General features: G+C 37.1%; 1 protein-coding gene across 5 annotated transcripts in view; it reads left to right on the top strand.

Moving 5' to 3' along the window:
- Positions 1-791: 791 nt before the first annotated feature.
- LOC146475055 (colorectal mutant cancer protein-like) overlaps positions 792-15,895 on the top strand; it is a 28,402-nt gene continuing 13,298 nt past the window's right edge. Inside the window, exons 1-2 of one of the 5 annotated variants that reach the window (XM_085116740.1) lie at positions 792-1,123; positions 5,565-5,913. In XM_085116740.1, the coding sequence (XP_084972866.1) occupies positions 1,020-1,123; positions 5,565-5,913 (453 nt within the window). In that variant the 5' untranslated portion in view covers positions 792-1,019. Of the gene's footprint in view, positions 1,124-1,203; positions 1,260-2,290; positions 2,356-4,970; positions 5,285-5,564; positions 5,914-13,966; positions 14,417-15,895 lie in introns of those variants that run through there. The other 4 variants (XM_085116742.1, XM_085116741.1, XM_085116739.1 and 1 more) reach the window with 4 other exon arrangements.

Genomic DNA, 15,895 nt, shown 5'->3' with positions numbered 1-15,895 from the left:
TTCGGTGACAATTGTTTACTTCTTGATCCAATTAAAATTGAATTCGTACAAGAAAAACTTCTACAGAAATTTCATTACTTCTAAGTTTCTAAAAAGGCTCCGGGTGAGGTGTTGCCAGCTCCCGACACTTTCTGTGAATCAAAGCAACGTCAAATTACGATCAGTGAAATAATTTGGAAAAGCCAGAAAATATACAAAACAAATCATTAAGCGTGAAGAAAGATGACTGAGAATGTGGTAGGTCTCTGACAGATTACAACTTAATCCTGAAAGCATTTAGGCCAAATTTTTCAAAGGGCACACTGACCCGCCTTGGCATTGCTTTTTTAAATCCTTTAATGATCGCTTAAGGAATTTTTTAAATCAAGAGCCGTTTTTCGTATAATTAAATAATCTCTTCGACGTGCAAAGATCGGATGTGTTCTTATCACAACTCAAGGACAGCTGAGTTCAGGTGTTGCTTCTTGTCCATGAGTAGGGGTACAATTTTAAGAAGGCAGAGAATTTTAACCAACTACTTAACAAGAAAGATCAAATATTTTGATAGTGCAATAACGGGGACAGTTAAAAAACTGAGCTTGTTTAAGGTTTGCGGCTATATTGTATTCACGCATTAGGCCTTTACGGAAATGCCAGCCTTTTCTTTTTGCCCCGGCGTCCTTTAAACTTTTGGTCCCTGAGAGCAGGAAACGTGACTTGGACACAAATGAATCGATAAAATCCAATTTGTCGTCTTTAAGGCGCTTTTGCTCAGCTAAGTCTGTTCGAGAAGGATCTGTTTAGAATGTGCTTCGATGGAGCCTTGTGTCTTATAGATGTGTAGATATGTAGTTTTTCTCTTCCTTAACAACACGCAAGCCGCTAAACCTCGTATTATACAACTACTATAGACGCGATTATACACCAATAGACTAGAGCTCATCCTCGAATTGTGTGGCCATGGTTTGCCAAATACTGACGGGATGATCGAGCAGGCTTTAACTGTTGTGTGATGGATCTGTGAAGTCTCTGACGGATAAATGGGGCACTGGGTGAAAGGAGGGACGATGAGTTCAAGAGTGGCCAGACTTAAGTTGATGTTTGCATGTACATCGTCAAGAAAGAAACCCCCCAAAAGGCAAAGGTATTGATGTTTTATTTCTTAGTTCTCTGTTCATAGCTGTTCATAGGCGAGTTCGTGTTGCATACAAGCTCATGCAGTTGCCTTAGTTCCTTTAAATGCTGAGTTCTTATGGGGAGTCTACACGTGCTTTTTACTGGTAAGACCTGCCATTACAGCCGACGGACGCCAGATATAACTATTTTAGCTAATCTGGACCAACAATATGGACTCAGTGAATGAAGAAACTTGAAAGATGCAAGGGTGATCGAAAAGCTAAGTATTTTAGTCAATTAGTTTTTCCACTATTCCAATTCCCCCTAGCCTGCGTGGCCGGCGTAATCGGGGAAGGGGAGGGGGAGCGAGGGGGGCGGGAAAAATGTTCCCCTTCCCCGATTAATCCGGCCACGCAGGCTAAGTTCCCCCTGGCAGGGGCTAGAAGGAATGAATGAAATGAAAATCACTTGGCCTTTCTAGCCCCACAGTGATCAAGGTTAGTTTTGTTCAATCGAAGGTACAGCTTATTAATACTAGCTGTTCAATCAGTCTTGCATCTTAATCCCTGATACCGGTATAAGACTGATTTCGCGGTATCGGAATCAGGTGAATGAGAAACGCAAACCTGTTCAACAAGGCTATTGAAATGAATTGGTGCTTGAAATATGGATAACCAGTGTTGCGCGGAACAATATTTCATGGACCCTTCACATCTCCGATTCACTGTCGCGAAGTTACCATCTAAATTACCCACTCCGACCTGCTCTCGTCTGGCGTCGTTGCTCAGTCGGTAGAACATCGGCGATCAAATCCGGGGTTGGAACGGCCCACCGAAGGCAGAAGTTGCGGAAGTTAAGAAGTCGTCTAGATCACACTGACTTTCCTATTAGGGCAATGTTCAGAGTTCATTCCCTGATTTCTTGTTTGATACCCGGATACCTACGACTTTCATTACGGTACGAATGATTACAGTACCAAGATGAAAGTATTTACGGCAGCGCGCGAAATGAAATTTTGAACCGGTATCAAGTCAGCCGGAATATGACGGAGCCTAAGTCAACTCGCGTCGGTTTGAAAGAAGTTTGGTAACAAGCTAACATCGCCTGATTGGGTAAGCTTGCATTGGCAAGACTCAAACTGGTACGAAATTTGGACTGGCATCATGCGAATGAGAACAGAACCACGAAAGCATGCCGAAAGGGAACTGCAATGAAGTCTTTCTACCTGTACGGCAACATGCAAATATCCACGCTAATGAGGTGACCATAGATTATGGCATATTATTGAGTGTAAAAAGCGCGAGTGGTGGGGCTGTAGTGATGAAGGGAGGGCGGGGGGAATGGGAAGGGTAGGGTCTACTCACTGAAACATTCGCGAATGGTTTTTGATGCTTACGCACTTGGAAACGACTGCGTCAACGCTGCTTTCCGTAAAACAAGACAACTGCAATCTTTGAGTTCAATCGTTCATTTTCGGTTATTTAAAAATAACTTAATATAAATGAGACAACAAGCAAAACATTTTGACAGGAGCAAGTCTGGTTAGTTTTTACGCGTTACGTAACCGAATTGTCTGGTTTACGCTTGGGTTTACATCGACTGTTTTTTTCCATACGCTGTAGCCGAATAGTTTTTATATTATCTAAACTGAGAAATTGATACCAAGGGATCCACGTAAACGATGACTCTTCTTCTGCTTGTATCCAGGTCACCAGTTAGGCGCACAGAATAGCTTTGTTCAGACTAAATTTAATGTGCATTATAGGAAACTTGGTCTGGTCGCACTGGATCAAGTATATATGAAAAGCTGAAAAGAAACAAGAAGGATTGCCTCTGGAAGTGTAACCTTCAAAATTTTGCAGAAATTTTGTGATCCGTCAGTTTCGATTTCGTGTAAGTTGTTGATGCCGCCTTCTTTGTTCTTTTATTCAAATTTGTTATTTTTTGTGTAATATTTTTAATACTGGCCAGTGTGTCCTCGCCTTTGTCCTGCCTCTTTCTACGACTTTGACTTGCCTCAAATAATCTCCCTCTTTTTGTAACTAATATGCGTGCATATGCTAGCGCGGGAGTATCTTGAGGAAATACGGTATAAGTGCTAAACCACATGCTGTGTTGTCCTTGAAACCTGCTGGCGTGAATTTTTTATTAAAGTGAAATTTCCAAAATAATATAATTGTCTTGTCGGCTGATCTTATATGCAACATGTGTAACGATAGTCTAGAGTGACGACTCGTCAGTGCAACACGCGATTGGTATTGGTTGTCGGCCTACGGGAGCAAACAGGTAAATTTAGACCATGAGAATATCACCACGGTTACCAGAAATTAATATAATGATTTAGTAGTCCACTTAAGATTTATATTGTTCGTTCTTTAATAGTATTAAATCAGCAATAAGCTCCTAAATTGAAAGCCTTTAGTAATTGTCGGATGCGAGACAAATATTGAAGTTCAGTCTTCACGTACACTTGATCAGCAAATCACTGGTCAATCATGTTCTCTCAGCACCGTCTGACTAGTATTCAGGTTTTTGCGATTTTAAAATTAAAACCGACTGTTGTGACCTTCGCTCAAGCCGAAGATATTGTACGCCTTGTCTTACTGAATCAATCTCATATTTTTGTTCCTGTTCTTTATCCCTCTCCTTTTAAAGGGAAATTTTATGTGGATGAGAAGGGGCAAGCTTTTCCGTTGAAATCAGCCACTCTCTTTCTCAGTACCACAACTCGATCAGCCCCCCCTTCCCCCCATGACAAGCCCTATCACGTAACAAAATAATTTTTAAAAATTGCCTCAAGGCGGTGGACTTCACACGAGACGTCACACTTCAAAGGGAGACTCACCGCGTGAAATAAACATTAAAAAAGAACGCGTGTCTGAACGGAAAGGCTCAATAAAACAAACAAACCAAAATATGAATATACTGACCTTGGTTACATCTAAACTATTTAATACATAGACTAAAATACCCGGTCATGCTAATGATTGCGCGATCACGATCGCGCCAGATCAATCAGCAACTTTTTCTATTTCATTTGGTGGATTAATTATATTGAATACGTCAATATAACGGCAGTCACGTTCTATTCAAGATTCATATGTCCTGTTCACAATAGACTCAGTTATTGAAAATTGTGTCGGCTACCATTAAAGCAAGGAATAAAAAGCAAATAAAGCTGATCTCTTTTTTTTTGTACAATATTTTCTAAGATTTTTATAGAAGGTTTACAAGAAAATCCCGAGATTATTTTGCATTGGATTAGTTCTTTCACTTTACTCTGAGCTAAACAGAAAAACTAACATAACATTGGAGCCTTAATTCGTTTATTAAACTTGTTTAGAGTGCTTACAGTGAAAAATTTAAAAAGAAAATTGCGGTCATTTTGTTTCCAAAATATAAATACAGGAAACGGTGTTGTACCCTTTGTTCGAGGAATTGTTCGTTTTTCCGCAAAATGCGGGTGCCACGAATGCTGATGATTTTAATTTCAATGATAAAGGACAATAATCTGGAAGATTCACCTGACAAGTTGTCGAACAATACATTGAAATGAAAGGAAATATTGTGGCTTCCTACGGGAAAGAGTCTTAGACAAGTGTATATTTTCTGTAGTGTAGGGTCAGGTCGTTTTGCTCTTTGTCCCCCCTTTCTTTTACAGTTACGAAATTACGCTTGATTCTGGGGCAAAAACCACCAAATATGTATTAAAAACATTAGAAGTATTATGTTTAAAAGAATTTAGTTTCGTTAAAGGATTGTTACCCACGCAAAAAAGTCTTCCCTTTTTTCAGCGGAAAAGGACCTGTCGGATGCTCTGTACCCACCCCGGAAAGTACACAAAGCCCGATTCGACTGCCGCTTGGTAACCAATCAGCTTTCGGTATCCAGCCGGTTTGTACATCGCCGAAGTCTATTCGGTCTATTTCGCTCCTTTTTGTATGAAAAAAGTCTTGTTCTTTGTCGTGAAAATTTTCCATAGAGTTTACGGGAGTGTTTATGAAAAGATGTACTCGAGATAAACCGGTAAAAACGAACGCCCCTGTAGTATGAGCGACAACGAAAATGGACTATCGGTTTCAATGTCGTCCGCAACTAGTTCACGGCGAACATCGAGTGAAAGTTTGGAAGAAAGCATCCGTAAAATCCTAAACACAGGTGATAGGGGGGTCAATGGTTTTCTTGAAAGGTATGTCGTTACGTCTGGAGGATTTAAAAAGTATTAAGATCGTGGCATGTAAGATGTAAGGGCATTTTAAGTTATCACACCGCCGACCCATCTAACTGCGGTCGGGTTTCGGGTCATTGCATTTGTTGGTTTACGTGACAGCCATAGCAAAACACAGTGTTTTACAATACTTGTCATTGTCGATTGTGTTTAACCGTTTCGTCGGTGTTTGTGGCAACCTCTCACTAGCTAACCGGGAGATTATTTTTCCTGATGTTGTGTCTTGTGAATTTTAATACAGCCCTGATGATTTGTCGTTGACGTACAAACAGCTTGGACTCGAAGACGGCGTCCGAGAGATCATCGAGCAACTGGGTTGTGAAAACCGCGATGGAATAGTCTCACTTGCGAATTTACGAGAGCAAGTTCTAATGAACAAAGGGCATGAGAAATCAAAAGTGACAGCAGATAGCTCCAGGGACGAAAATAGCGGAAAGAAAATGAACGACAAATCGAATGGTAAGGAGAGCTGGGAAATCGACAGTGGAGCACATGATCTGAGCGGCGATCCTACTCTTCAACAAATCATGTCTGTGGCTAACTCAAAAGGACAATCACGTTCAAGCAACTTCTTGGAATTAGCAAATACGGTGAGTTTATCATTTAGTGTTTTTTATGATATCGTGTTAAGTTTAGACTCAACATTTCAGCGTATTTTACGAGTACTTTGCTTGCTTTTCTTGGGTGTGAATATTTATATCACATGGGTGCGATGCGCGTAAACTTCGTTTATCATTTCCGGAATCCGCAACCGAAATACAGAGTTTCCCTTGGGATTGAAACCCTAAATGAAGACCCATTTGGTTGTATACTCAGTGTTCTTGGTCGTGAGGCTTTTGGTGAAATTTAAAACCGGATCATTAGCGTGGCCGTGGGCAAGACGATTTTATATTGGGCAGCAACATCATCGATTACGAGTTTAATATGAAATCGATATCCGTATCCTGTACCGTGCTTCACAAAATTATTTTCGATCGGCTCCAGAAATTTGGTTTTGCCATGAAATAAATTAGAAACTAGAATCATGGCGATTGAAATCTTTTAACAGATGTGGGACACTCTTTTATGTTGTAAATGTGAACAATTAGCAAACTGCGCGAGTGAATAATAGCATTCTTTAAAACAAAATTATGCCGTCTTGCCACTAATGATAGTTTTGTGGAATGCCCAATTATTAAGTGCAAATCGTTGTTTCGCTGACCATACTTTGAATTACACTAGCGATTCGTATATTATCTGTTTCTAATAAACAGGAGGAAGCGATGTACTTGAACATCTTAACACGAAATGGGTTGCACGAATATTAAAACGGACACAGTTTAAGCTTTATATCAATTAAATGTACTCGATCGTATTTGGCAAGATTCCAGTTTGCGAACGTTAAAACAATCCTATTGATCATCTTTAGAGGATTTTTAATCTTTCAAGACCATGTATTTCCGATCCTGTAAAGTTTAAGTTTTAGGTTTAACCCAATACTCAAAGTTAAATATTTAGCCACACGCTGGTTGTTTAAAAAGAACCCGGCGTCTGTATATACTGTTGCTCGGGGTCTAGGGGTCTAATTTTTTTTTTTAGGAAACCATCTAAATGCTGGGTTTGTCGATGACAATAAATCAATTTCGGGATTGACGTGGCTTTTGTGATCATTCGTTCGAGAATCATTGAAGCTTAGAGTTCAAGAATCGTCGACGACCGAGAGTCTGATTACTGCGATCTGGAGCGTTGAGCAGCGACAAAAGAAACTAAAAAAATGCTGGAAAATTACCGGTATCTTTGGCTTATCGCGAATGTTTTGCCCCTAGCAATTTTCAACCTCCCATTGCAATTATTTATCGGAACGTTGTGTGATAACTACCCGCCCTCGGTTTGTTATCCAAGGTCAATAGCCTCTGTCACTGGACTATTTTAACTCCAGATCATTTCTGACCTTTCGAGCATAAAATGTTATATCTTATTTTAAAATTTCATAGCAAGAGAACAACGGAGATGTATTTTAAACACTGTTACTCTTTCTCTTTTGTCTATTTGACGCATTCGTTGCTTCATGTAAAGAAAAAAAGATACAAATTAATGTCAGATGCTAATGACAGAAAATCCATGGACCAATATAATCCTAGAACATGTTATGGGCATGTCATAAACTTCAAAGAAGACTGTGAGATATTTTTCGATTTGTAAACTACTAGTTCATCTCACAAGAACATTGCCAAATTCATAACCCTTCAAGAATCTGGCAGCGAATAGCACTTGTCTAGCAAAATATCTATAAGCAACATGTATGTAGAATGATATAATACTTATTTAGTAACTATGACTTTAGGGAATGAGGACACTTAAGCCTCATAAATATTGAACGAATTCCTTGGAAAGTGGATTAAACCATTACCCACATTTACATCCGAAGTATGTATGTGTGTACCTCAAACAAAATGCAGTTAGGCAGTGCTAGTGCTGCATTGGACGGATTGTGATATCTATCATTGTAATTTCTTATCAAGCAAATGTCAAATAACCAAAAATAAACAAAACATGCAGGTGTCTATCAAAGAAGGGATATAAAATAGCGATGTTTGGTGGATTAATTACATGTATCAAAAAATTCACAAAATAGTTTACTAAGTACTTAAGTTTATACGTAGTAATATGCATTAACTGTGATTTGAAAGCATTTGCAATAAATTATGCATTAGACAGTCCTTTCTGGATACAGGAATCTCATACAGGCAAATTCTGTCAAGTTTGTTTAATTAATAAGTTTTCTTGGTGACTAGTGCATTTTGCAAGGTACAGGGTCATATCAGTTAGTTATAAATACAAAGGTGTTGTTAACTCTCAAAATGGGCTTGCTCCAGGGCACATTACGCAATGATCATTGTTTCCCACATATTTGAAAATTTTTTTTCAGTTAATGCGGCTTTTTCGGAAAGATTTCCAGAGAAATCATCAAGATTCCATTAGATAGATAGATGGATAGATAGATAGTTTATTAAAACTGCACTTATAATGCCGGATGTTACAAAGAGGAATTCGAATGTTCATTTCATTCTCGGAAATACTGGTCATGCGTGACATAGACTGACTGTAAAATTCTAACTTGGCGCCAAAACTAAGGCTACTAAAACCAAAAACAAAAAATTGTTTCCATGACCTCAAGGCTAGGTTGATCTTTGCATTGTTTTCTTAGACAAGGAACATTGCTCCACATTGTCTCTCTTCACCCAGGTGTATAAATAATTGGTAACAGTGATTTAATGCTAGGGGTAACCCTGCAAGGGACTGGAATCCCAGCAAGGGAGGGGTAATAATACTTAACAATTATTCCACGAGCGCTTTGGACATGAGATGTTAGATAGCAAACGAGGCATGTAGCACTGAGTTGGCTTTATTCATCTCATATCCAACAAGTGTGAGTGGAATAATAATTTATTATAATCAAGAAATACTGCTACGTATAGATCTTGCTGATTTTGCTTTGCAAGAACAACCAGAAGACAATTTAATGGTCGCTATTTCTCAGGCGTAGTATAATGGCTTATATACCATGGCTGCTAAGCCAATCAAATCTCTTGAGTTGCATATATATATACAATGATCCAGATTTTAATAATTCTGCTTGCTTCATGCTACAGAAACTGGGTTAAGCTAAGGTCATGTGGGCCACTAAGGCTTAAACTGTGAATTTACAATGTACATTGTACCTTTCCTTAACCCTGATGAAATTTCTTTTGTTGGAGCCAAGTACAAGTTTTGATACCTTGAAATTGGCCTATAAAATTTTTTTTTTTGATTGATTGAGTAAAAACAGTTGTTTCTGAATAGAGGTCTTCAAACTTGAGTTAATCTTCAGAGTCTTGGTCCTTATTTTCGTTACAGAACAGGCACAGTCAGTCAATTTCTGTGACTCTCTTATCACTGGTTCATGTAGTCCTTCCCGAAAAGTGACAGCTGAGTTCATTTCTCAGACAAACATGGACTCATTTCCTTAAGCAGCACTACAGAAATATTCTGACCTGTTCAATAAACACTAGGATCTCATTAAATTTCTGTAAAGCTGCCAATGATTGAACAGATGTTTTAGCTTTCTTGTAATAAAATTTCTCTCAGCCATCGGCGCACGTATTTCATTGGTTAACCAAGGAAGTGTAGTGATTAAACATCAGGCTCTAGTTGTTCATTAGGTAGATGGCGCTATCCACTGGATAAATCTCTATCCAGATTTATCTGGTGGATAGTGTTATCTTGAACTTTTGAACAACTGGGGTCAGGCTCACATGACTAAGTTTTAAAAATCAGTGATACCATAAAATTCCAGACAGGGTTCGTACAGGTCATGGAAAACCTGGAAAGTCATGGAATTTTGTAATTTTATTTTCCAGGCTTGGAAAGTCTTGAATAAATTTAATCGGTGGTCATGGAAAGCCATTGAAAATGACGTTTATTGAGAAAAATAATATTGCTAAGAAAGCATCCTTTAAGGGAATAAAAAGGAAAGAAGATGAATAATTTTTGAAAAAATTTGTGGGTCTTTGGCTAGAACTGAATCACGGGGTCACATAGTTATTTATTAATGTGTAATAATTAAAACCAAAAAAATATTTTTCCTTATAATTTTCTCATTTCTGGTTTTGAAGACAATTATTTTGTGAATATTTCAAATTTGCCCTGATCACTTTAAAACCTTGTGATGTAAACAGGGTGGCTCTCTATTTATGAATTTTTGTGTTTTCATCATGTTTAAAGCCAAAAGTCGTCAATTCATTTGACCAAGGTTGTATATCCTGATTTCAACAAGAATATTCCTTATTGTTATTCAGTTTAATTTAGTGAAGGGGATTAGGATATTAACCAAGGGCATATTTAAGAGAAATATTTTCACCACAGATTTATTCATTATTAAACATTGTTGACAAAATATTATATTGTCACTGGAGTTTAACTTCCAAAACAAGTTATTCAAGAACAGTTTGGAAATAAAAAATGCATGATTTCACAAAACATGCTGAAAAGGTACAGTAGTCATTTTTTACCAAACTTTAGTCCAACTTTATTCATTTTAATTTCAAAGGGATATTGTTGAATTCAAGTAATCACTAATATTGAAAATGAGCATTATTTATTAATTTTCTAAAGTTTTAGCATGCCCCAGTGGGCAATGATGAATTGAATGTTTTTAATTAAATTGGCAGCTGATTTGGCATTATTTCTATTTTCTATTCCTTTCATATTGTTTGGCTTTAGAAAGAACTTGGAAACATCTTTTGTTCTCAGTATTAACTCATGCAAATTTGCTTCTTTGAATTGGTTATGCTTTTACCAAGTGTGAAGTGATGTCTGGGTTAATTTTTTGGTACAATAGGTGAATGTCTAGGCAATCTATTTGCTGTCAAGAGTTTTTGTATTTACAAAAATATTTCAATTTAGTCATCGTGCTGTGGTGCAAATTTCTCAAGTGGCTAAGTCACTTACCAGTCACTGGCTAGGAAATAATCAGTCACAATTGGAAAGGAATATGCGCTTTACGAAAATCTCAAACGACGAAGGACTTACCTGAACCTAAGTGAGAAATGCACAAAATTAAGGTACAGAGATTTATTTATGCAGTAACTGATTTTTCAGAACTGAAGATTAACATGATATGAATGTATGTATATTTGTACTGTCATCTTACCAGAACCCAATGTCTATCCAATTTTTGTTTCTATGTATACACTAAATTATTAAATGACTGCACTTGTCTAAACATTTTCTAACATTAACATTGTCAAGGTAGTTTGAGATGTTATAGATTAACCATGCAAAGGTACATGTCACACGGTGAATATCAGAATGGCAGAGTTTTTCCATTGCTTAGGGTTTGGCCGACATTTTGTTTTTTGTTTTTGATTTTCCTAATGAAACAAGATTGAGTCAAATGTTAATTAAAAAAAATATCATGTTATGCAAATAAGCTAGACAGAAAATGATTTTATTTTTTCTGTTCTGTTTTTTGTAGTATTTATGCCATTCTTTTGTGTTTGTTAGATCACACTGGTAGTTTTATCTTGTAATTTAATATTTATAGAATGTCAGTTAAAGAAACAGACCATATTAAGGTTAAGAAGCATGAGGCAGGATAATTTGGGGCAAATGAAAAGAAACATTTCCCACTTATTTCATTCCACTCAGCCAGTGGAAAATTACCCTTTGTAGATTCATGAAGAACCTTCTTTAGCTTTTGAGCCCCTCCCCCCCCCCCCCTCAGAATTTCCAATGACCTGCCATGGAGATATAGTATCCTTGATTAAGTACTCATTCTAAATTATTTGTCGTTCATTGAATTGATAACAATAAGGATTTCAGAGGATAGCACAGAGCTAATTCAATGCCAATTGGTGTTGGTTTTTGTGGAGGGAGGAAAAATGGAAAACTGGGCAAAAAACCGGAACCGAGAACCAACAGTAAACTCAACCCCCATACACTTACAGTGTATGATGTCAATGCTGGGAAACAAACCAGGGCCACATTGGTGGGAGGTGAATGCCCTCACCACTGCGCCGCCCTGCCCCCCCCCCCCCCCCCCCAAAGCACCTCTTGGGTCGATGTCTTGAAAATGGAAATAACCAGAAATATCTCCTCAATGAAAAGAATTTTAAAATGTTGCATGAGGCAAGAAAAGGTTTAATTAAGCCCTCTGCTGGCAGACTGTTAAGTTGCTAGAGTGTTTGTTTAAAGTGTTGATAACTTGTTGCAAACCTGTTGGTTTTGGTTAACTGTTGGCTTTAGTTGACCATGGCGAATAGCTAAGTGTTAAATAAAGCATGTATGTATGTACATGTATGTACGTACCTACGTACGTACGTATGTATGGCCAAGGGTTGGTTGGGGGTAGTTGTTCTTCACAATCCCCTGAAATTTGAAATAAGCATCTAGGGTGCAGTGCTTGTTTGATAAAATACAGTATTGTCAGCTGTTTTTATTGGCCCAAGTCAAGCAGTAATAACATTTACCAAGACACATACAGTAAGTGTCAATTCTGGGCTAAAGTGCAAATGTTCTGAGGCAAACTAATTTTTAAATATTTTACTGGTCAATGATCATCAGAAATTTTTATCATTTAAGGTGTTTTACTTAAATTTGATTGTTTTCATTCGTCAACAGTAAATTTTATATTTTAAAAGGGTTGAGTATTTAATTGGGTACCAAATAATTTATTGTCCCTGTTATGTAATGTTTAAAACACGAGCAGCAGTGTTTTAAAACCATGAGGCGCAGCCAAGTGGTTTTAGACCTGATAAAACACGTGCTTTTTAACTTTTTTGAACAGCTTCAAAAACATTCCTGGAAAAGCTTGTGTCAAGAGAGTTCATAACAATGATGCTTTTGTGAGCGTTGGAAATTAGCATACGAGAAAAACATTAAACACTGCATACTAATAAGGAGGAGGTTTTATCAGGTTTTAAAACCACTGCACATGTTTTATCGACCATTTGATAGGTCAATGGGCTCAATGAGTTTTTGAATTTTAAATAGAGTATTTCCCTTGTCCCAGTGAATGCCATATTATATAAATTTAGTGTTACGATATCAGAGGTGCCAACTCTTCCGGATTATCTGGGGGTCTGAGCCCGGATAAGGAAAAGGTCTCCTTACAGGGGAAGTATCATGGGGTTTTTGATATCTTTTGTTAAAAATGATGAAATAAGACCTTCAATCACCTGCCAAATAATTCTAGACCGACGAGAGGAACGAAATCAACTCAATTCTTGAAAGAAACAACTCGTGATCTGTTCTAGCGCATTTTGGAAACAAAAATGCGAGAACTTGAAAAACATTAGCCTAATATTTTTCAAGTTTCAATCCAAACCGGCCTACTCTGTCTCTGGCCAGAGGCACTAATCGACAGTTTTATTGCACTGGTGTGATAATTTTTAACAAACTTGATAATTATTTCGTTGTTTCTGCTGACAGTCAAACATTTTTGGGTTTTGAAATGAAGGCAAATTTTCGTGATTCTTCCCCTTTATATTAGCTTATCGCAGAACAAAAATTCAAAATTAATTATTAATTTTGAATATTTGTTCTTCAATAAGCTAAATGTTTTAACCCCAAAATTCTGAAAAATCTAAAAGATATCGGCTTTTGAAATCTGTGCAATGGTTCATACCTGCATTTTTATGAATCTTTCACCCAGTCTGTCAGGAGACTTCTACAGAAACCAACTGAAGGGAAATATGTTTTTGCCTTAAGGCCATGTGAGTGACTGTTGTGGGAGTGGGCATTAATTTTTTTGTGAGGTTGGGGGCTGTCTCGTACTTTTTCTCCTGGAGATGGGTTAATGATGGGTGTTTGGCAAAAAGGGTATGCCAATATTAATAATATTATTAATGTATCAATATTGTAACCAAAAATTGTCACATTTTTATGTTTCCTCTACAGTGGTCAAGTTTAAGGTAAATTAAACCATCTTAGCGGTTATTCCATTTCCTGTTATCAATGCCAAACATTTGGAATATTTTGGACAAGGAAAATCTGTTTATAAATGTTTTTAAAATATTTGATTGAGTGACAAAGCATGCAGTTTAGCACGTAACCTTATCCTTATATAAATTATCAGCTCAATTGCATAAGTTTATCTTGATTGTTTCAACAAAATAGTTCAATGATGCACTTAATTTGAGAAAAACTGGTATCTTGTGGCATGTTTTGCTTTCCTCAGTTTCTGCCAAAAGTGGTTGGAGTGTAATTTGTTTATTTTACTCCTAAATTGCTGTTGCCAAACATAGGAGTAGATTTCCACTTGATGTGTGAACAGACCAGCAGTTAATAGACTTGTTTGTGGTGGGCAAATCTGGGCATGTCTGGTGGAGTAACATGTCCGTTTGTACTCATTTTCTGTCCAGCTTCTGCGTGTATGTGGATTAATTGTTTACACTGTGCATCATGAGTTCAGGCTGTGTGGACTTTGGAAATTACTTGAAGGCTTTCTGGTCAAATTACCCCACCGCCAGAGTTTATACATCATCTGAGACATGCAAATCACATGCCTTTAGCCACAGCAGGCAGACATGTGTTTCACCCAATGTTAGTGTTTATATCTTAAGGCTTCACAGGGTAAGCCTTGTGCTTGTTTTGTGTTTCATTTGTTAGACTCACTGAGTTGTTCAATTTAAATTTTCAAGTATTGTCTTCTGGTATTTTTGAAAGGATTTTGAGACAAATATCTGGCCGTCATCCATTCACTTAAATATTTTAAGTCATGCAAGGATTATGATGTTGAAATTTACTCAACAATATTTATTTGAAGTGAAAAAAAAAGATTGCTTGGTTAAACTTTAGTCATTTCATGGTACATATTTAGCTAGTTTTGAAGAAGCATTTTTTTTTTGTTCCCAGAGCTTTTGATTTGAAACAGTCAAGTCATGTGTCATAAAAAGGTCAAAAAACTGAGACGTGACTTATGAGCTACAAGCAGCAGGGCTTATGCAGGCTTATTCATTTGAACAATGTTTAACCAACAACAATTTGCAAAATAGATGGTTTTGATTTAGTAGAGAAATGATTCAAATACAAATTAAATACGCAAACCATGACAGTGGAATAGTTCTGAAGTGAAAGCTATCAAGAAATACTTTCCACAGATGATTTGTGGATCTGTAATGCAAAGTTATATTTCCAAGTTAAAATGCTACAAAAATAATTTTATATACCTTCAATTACTCTGACAAACTGAAAGACTAGGCACATCATTATGTAACAATATTTAATTGTTACCTCAAGTGGCATATCTTTGTTATTGATCTTTCTAATAAAGCTTTTATCATTCCAAATCAGTTGCATTTAATTAGCAATTTTATTGTTCTAAATCAGTTTAAAATAATGTGTTTTGAGAATGCTGTGGTTTTCTGTGCATTGTAAGTTTCTACACCCTAAATAAAAATATTCCTTTAGTGCAGGCTATTCACATAATTCTGGTGCTGTTGATTAAATCTCTAGTGTGCCATCACATGTAACTCAATTTTTGATGTGAATGCTGAATACTAAGTCTTTTGTGTTTGACTCTTTGCAAATAAAGTCCACAGTATTAATTATCTCTTATCTATGTGTTGCTAAACATTTACCCATTAGATGCTCTATTATTAAATTGTTTTGTTTGTTGAATGGCCTGCTTATCAGGCTGCATTCCTCTCGGCACAGTGTGGTTAGAAACTCAACTGTTCAGCATTTCTGTTCTGTTCTTTTGTGGGATTCCTTTTGCCAATGTAATTTCAAATATTTTGCATATATTAGAGGTCTTTAAAAGCAGTCAGCGCAGCCCACATGCTTTAGCTTGAAGTTGCCAGTAGCCAGATCTAAACAGGGCTGTAATTTAGCTTTAATAAGCTCAGGGTCCAAATTAAAGGAAGCTACATGTAGGTTGACCTTCCATGGATGTTCAGTTGTCTTTTTAGTACAGTGACTGTCATTGCAAACTCTGATTTGCTGGTCATTGTCTTCAAGGTTCTTCTCTAGTTTACTTGTCATAAAAGACAGTCGCATTCTACAATTGAAAGCCCTGCCTGAATGATAAATGTACTACAGGTGAGAATAGGC

This window comes from Pavona decussata, unplaced genomic scaffold (assembly GCF_977016875.1).
Source record: "Pavona decussata unplaced genomic scaffold, jaPavDecu1.1 SCAFFOLD_87, whole genome shotgun sequence".
Lineage (NCBI taxonomy): Eukaryota > Metazoa > Cnidaria > Anthozoa > Scleractinia > Agariciidae > Pavona > Pavona decussata.
The sequence above is the reverse complement of the archived record's forward strand: the minus strand, read 5'-3'. Positions and strand labels throughout refer to the sequence as shown.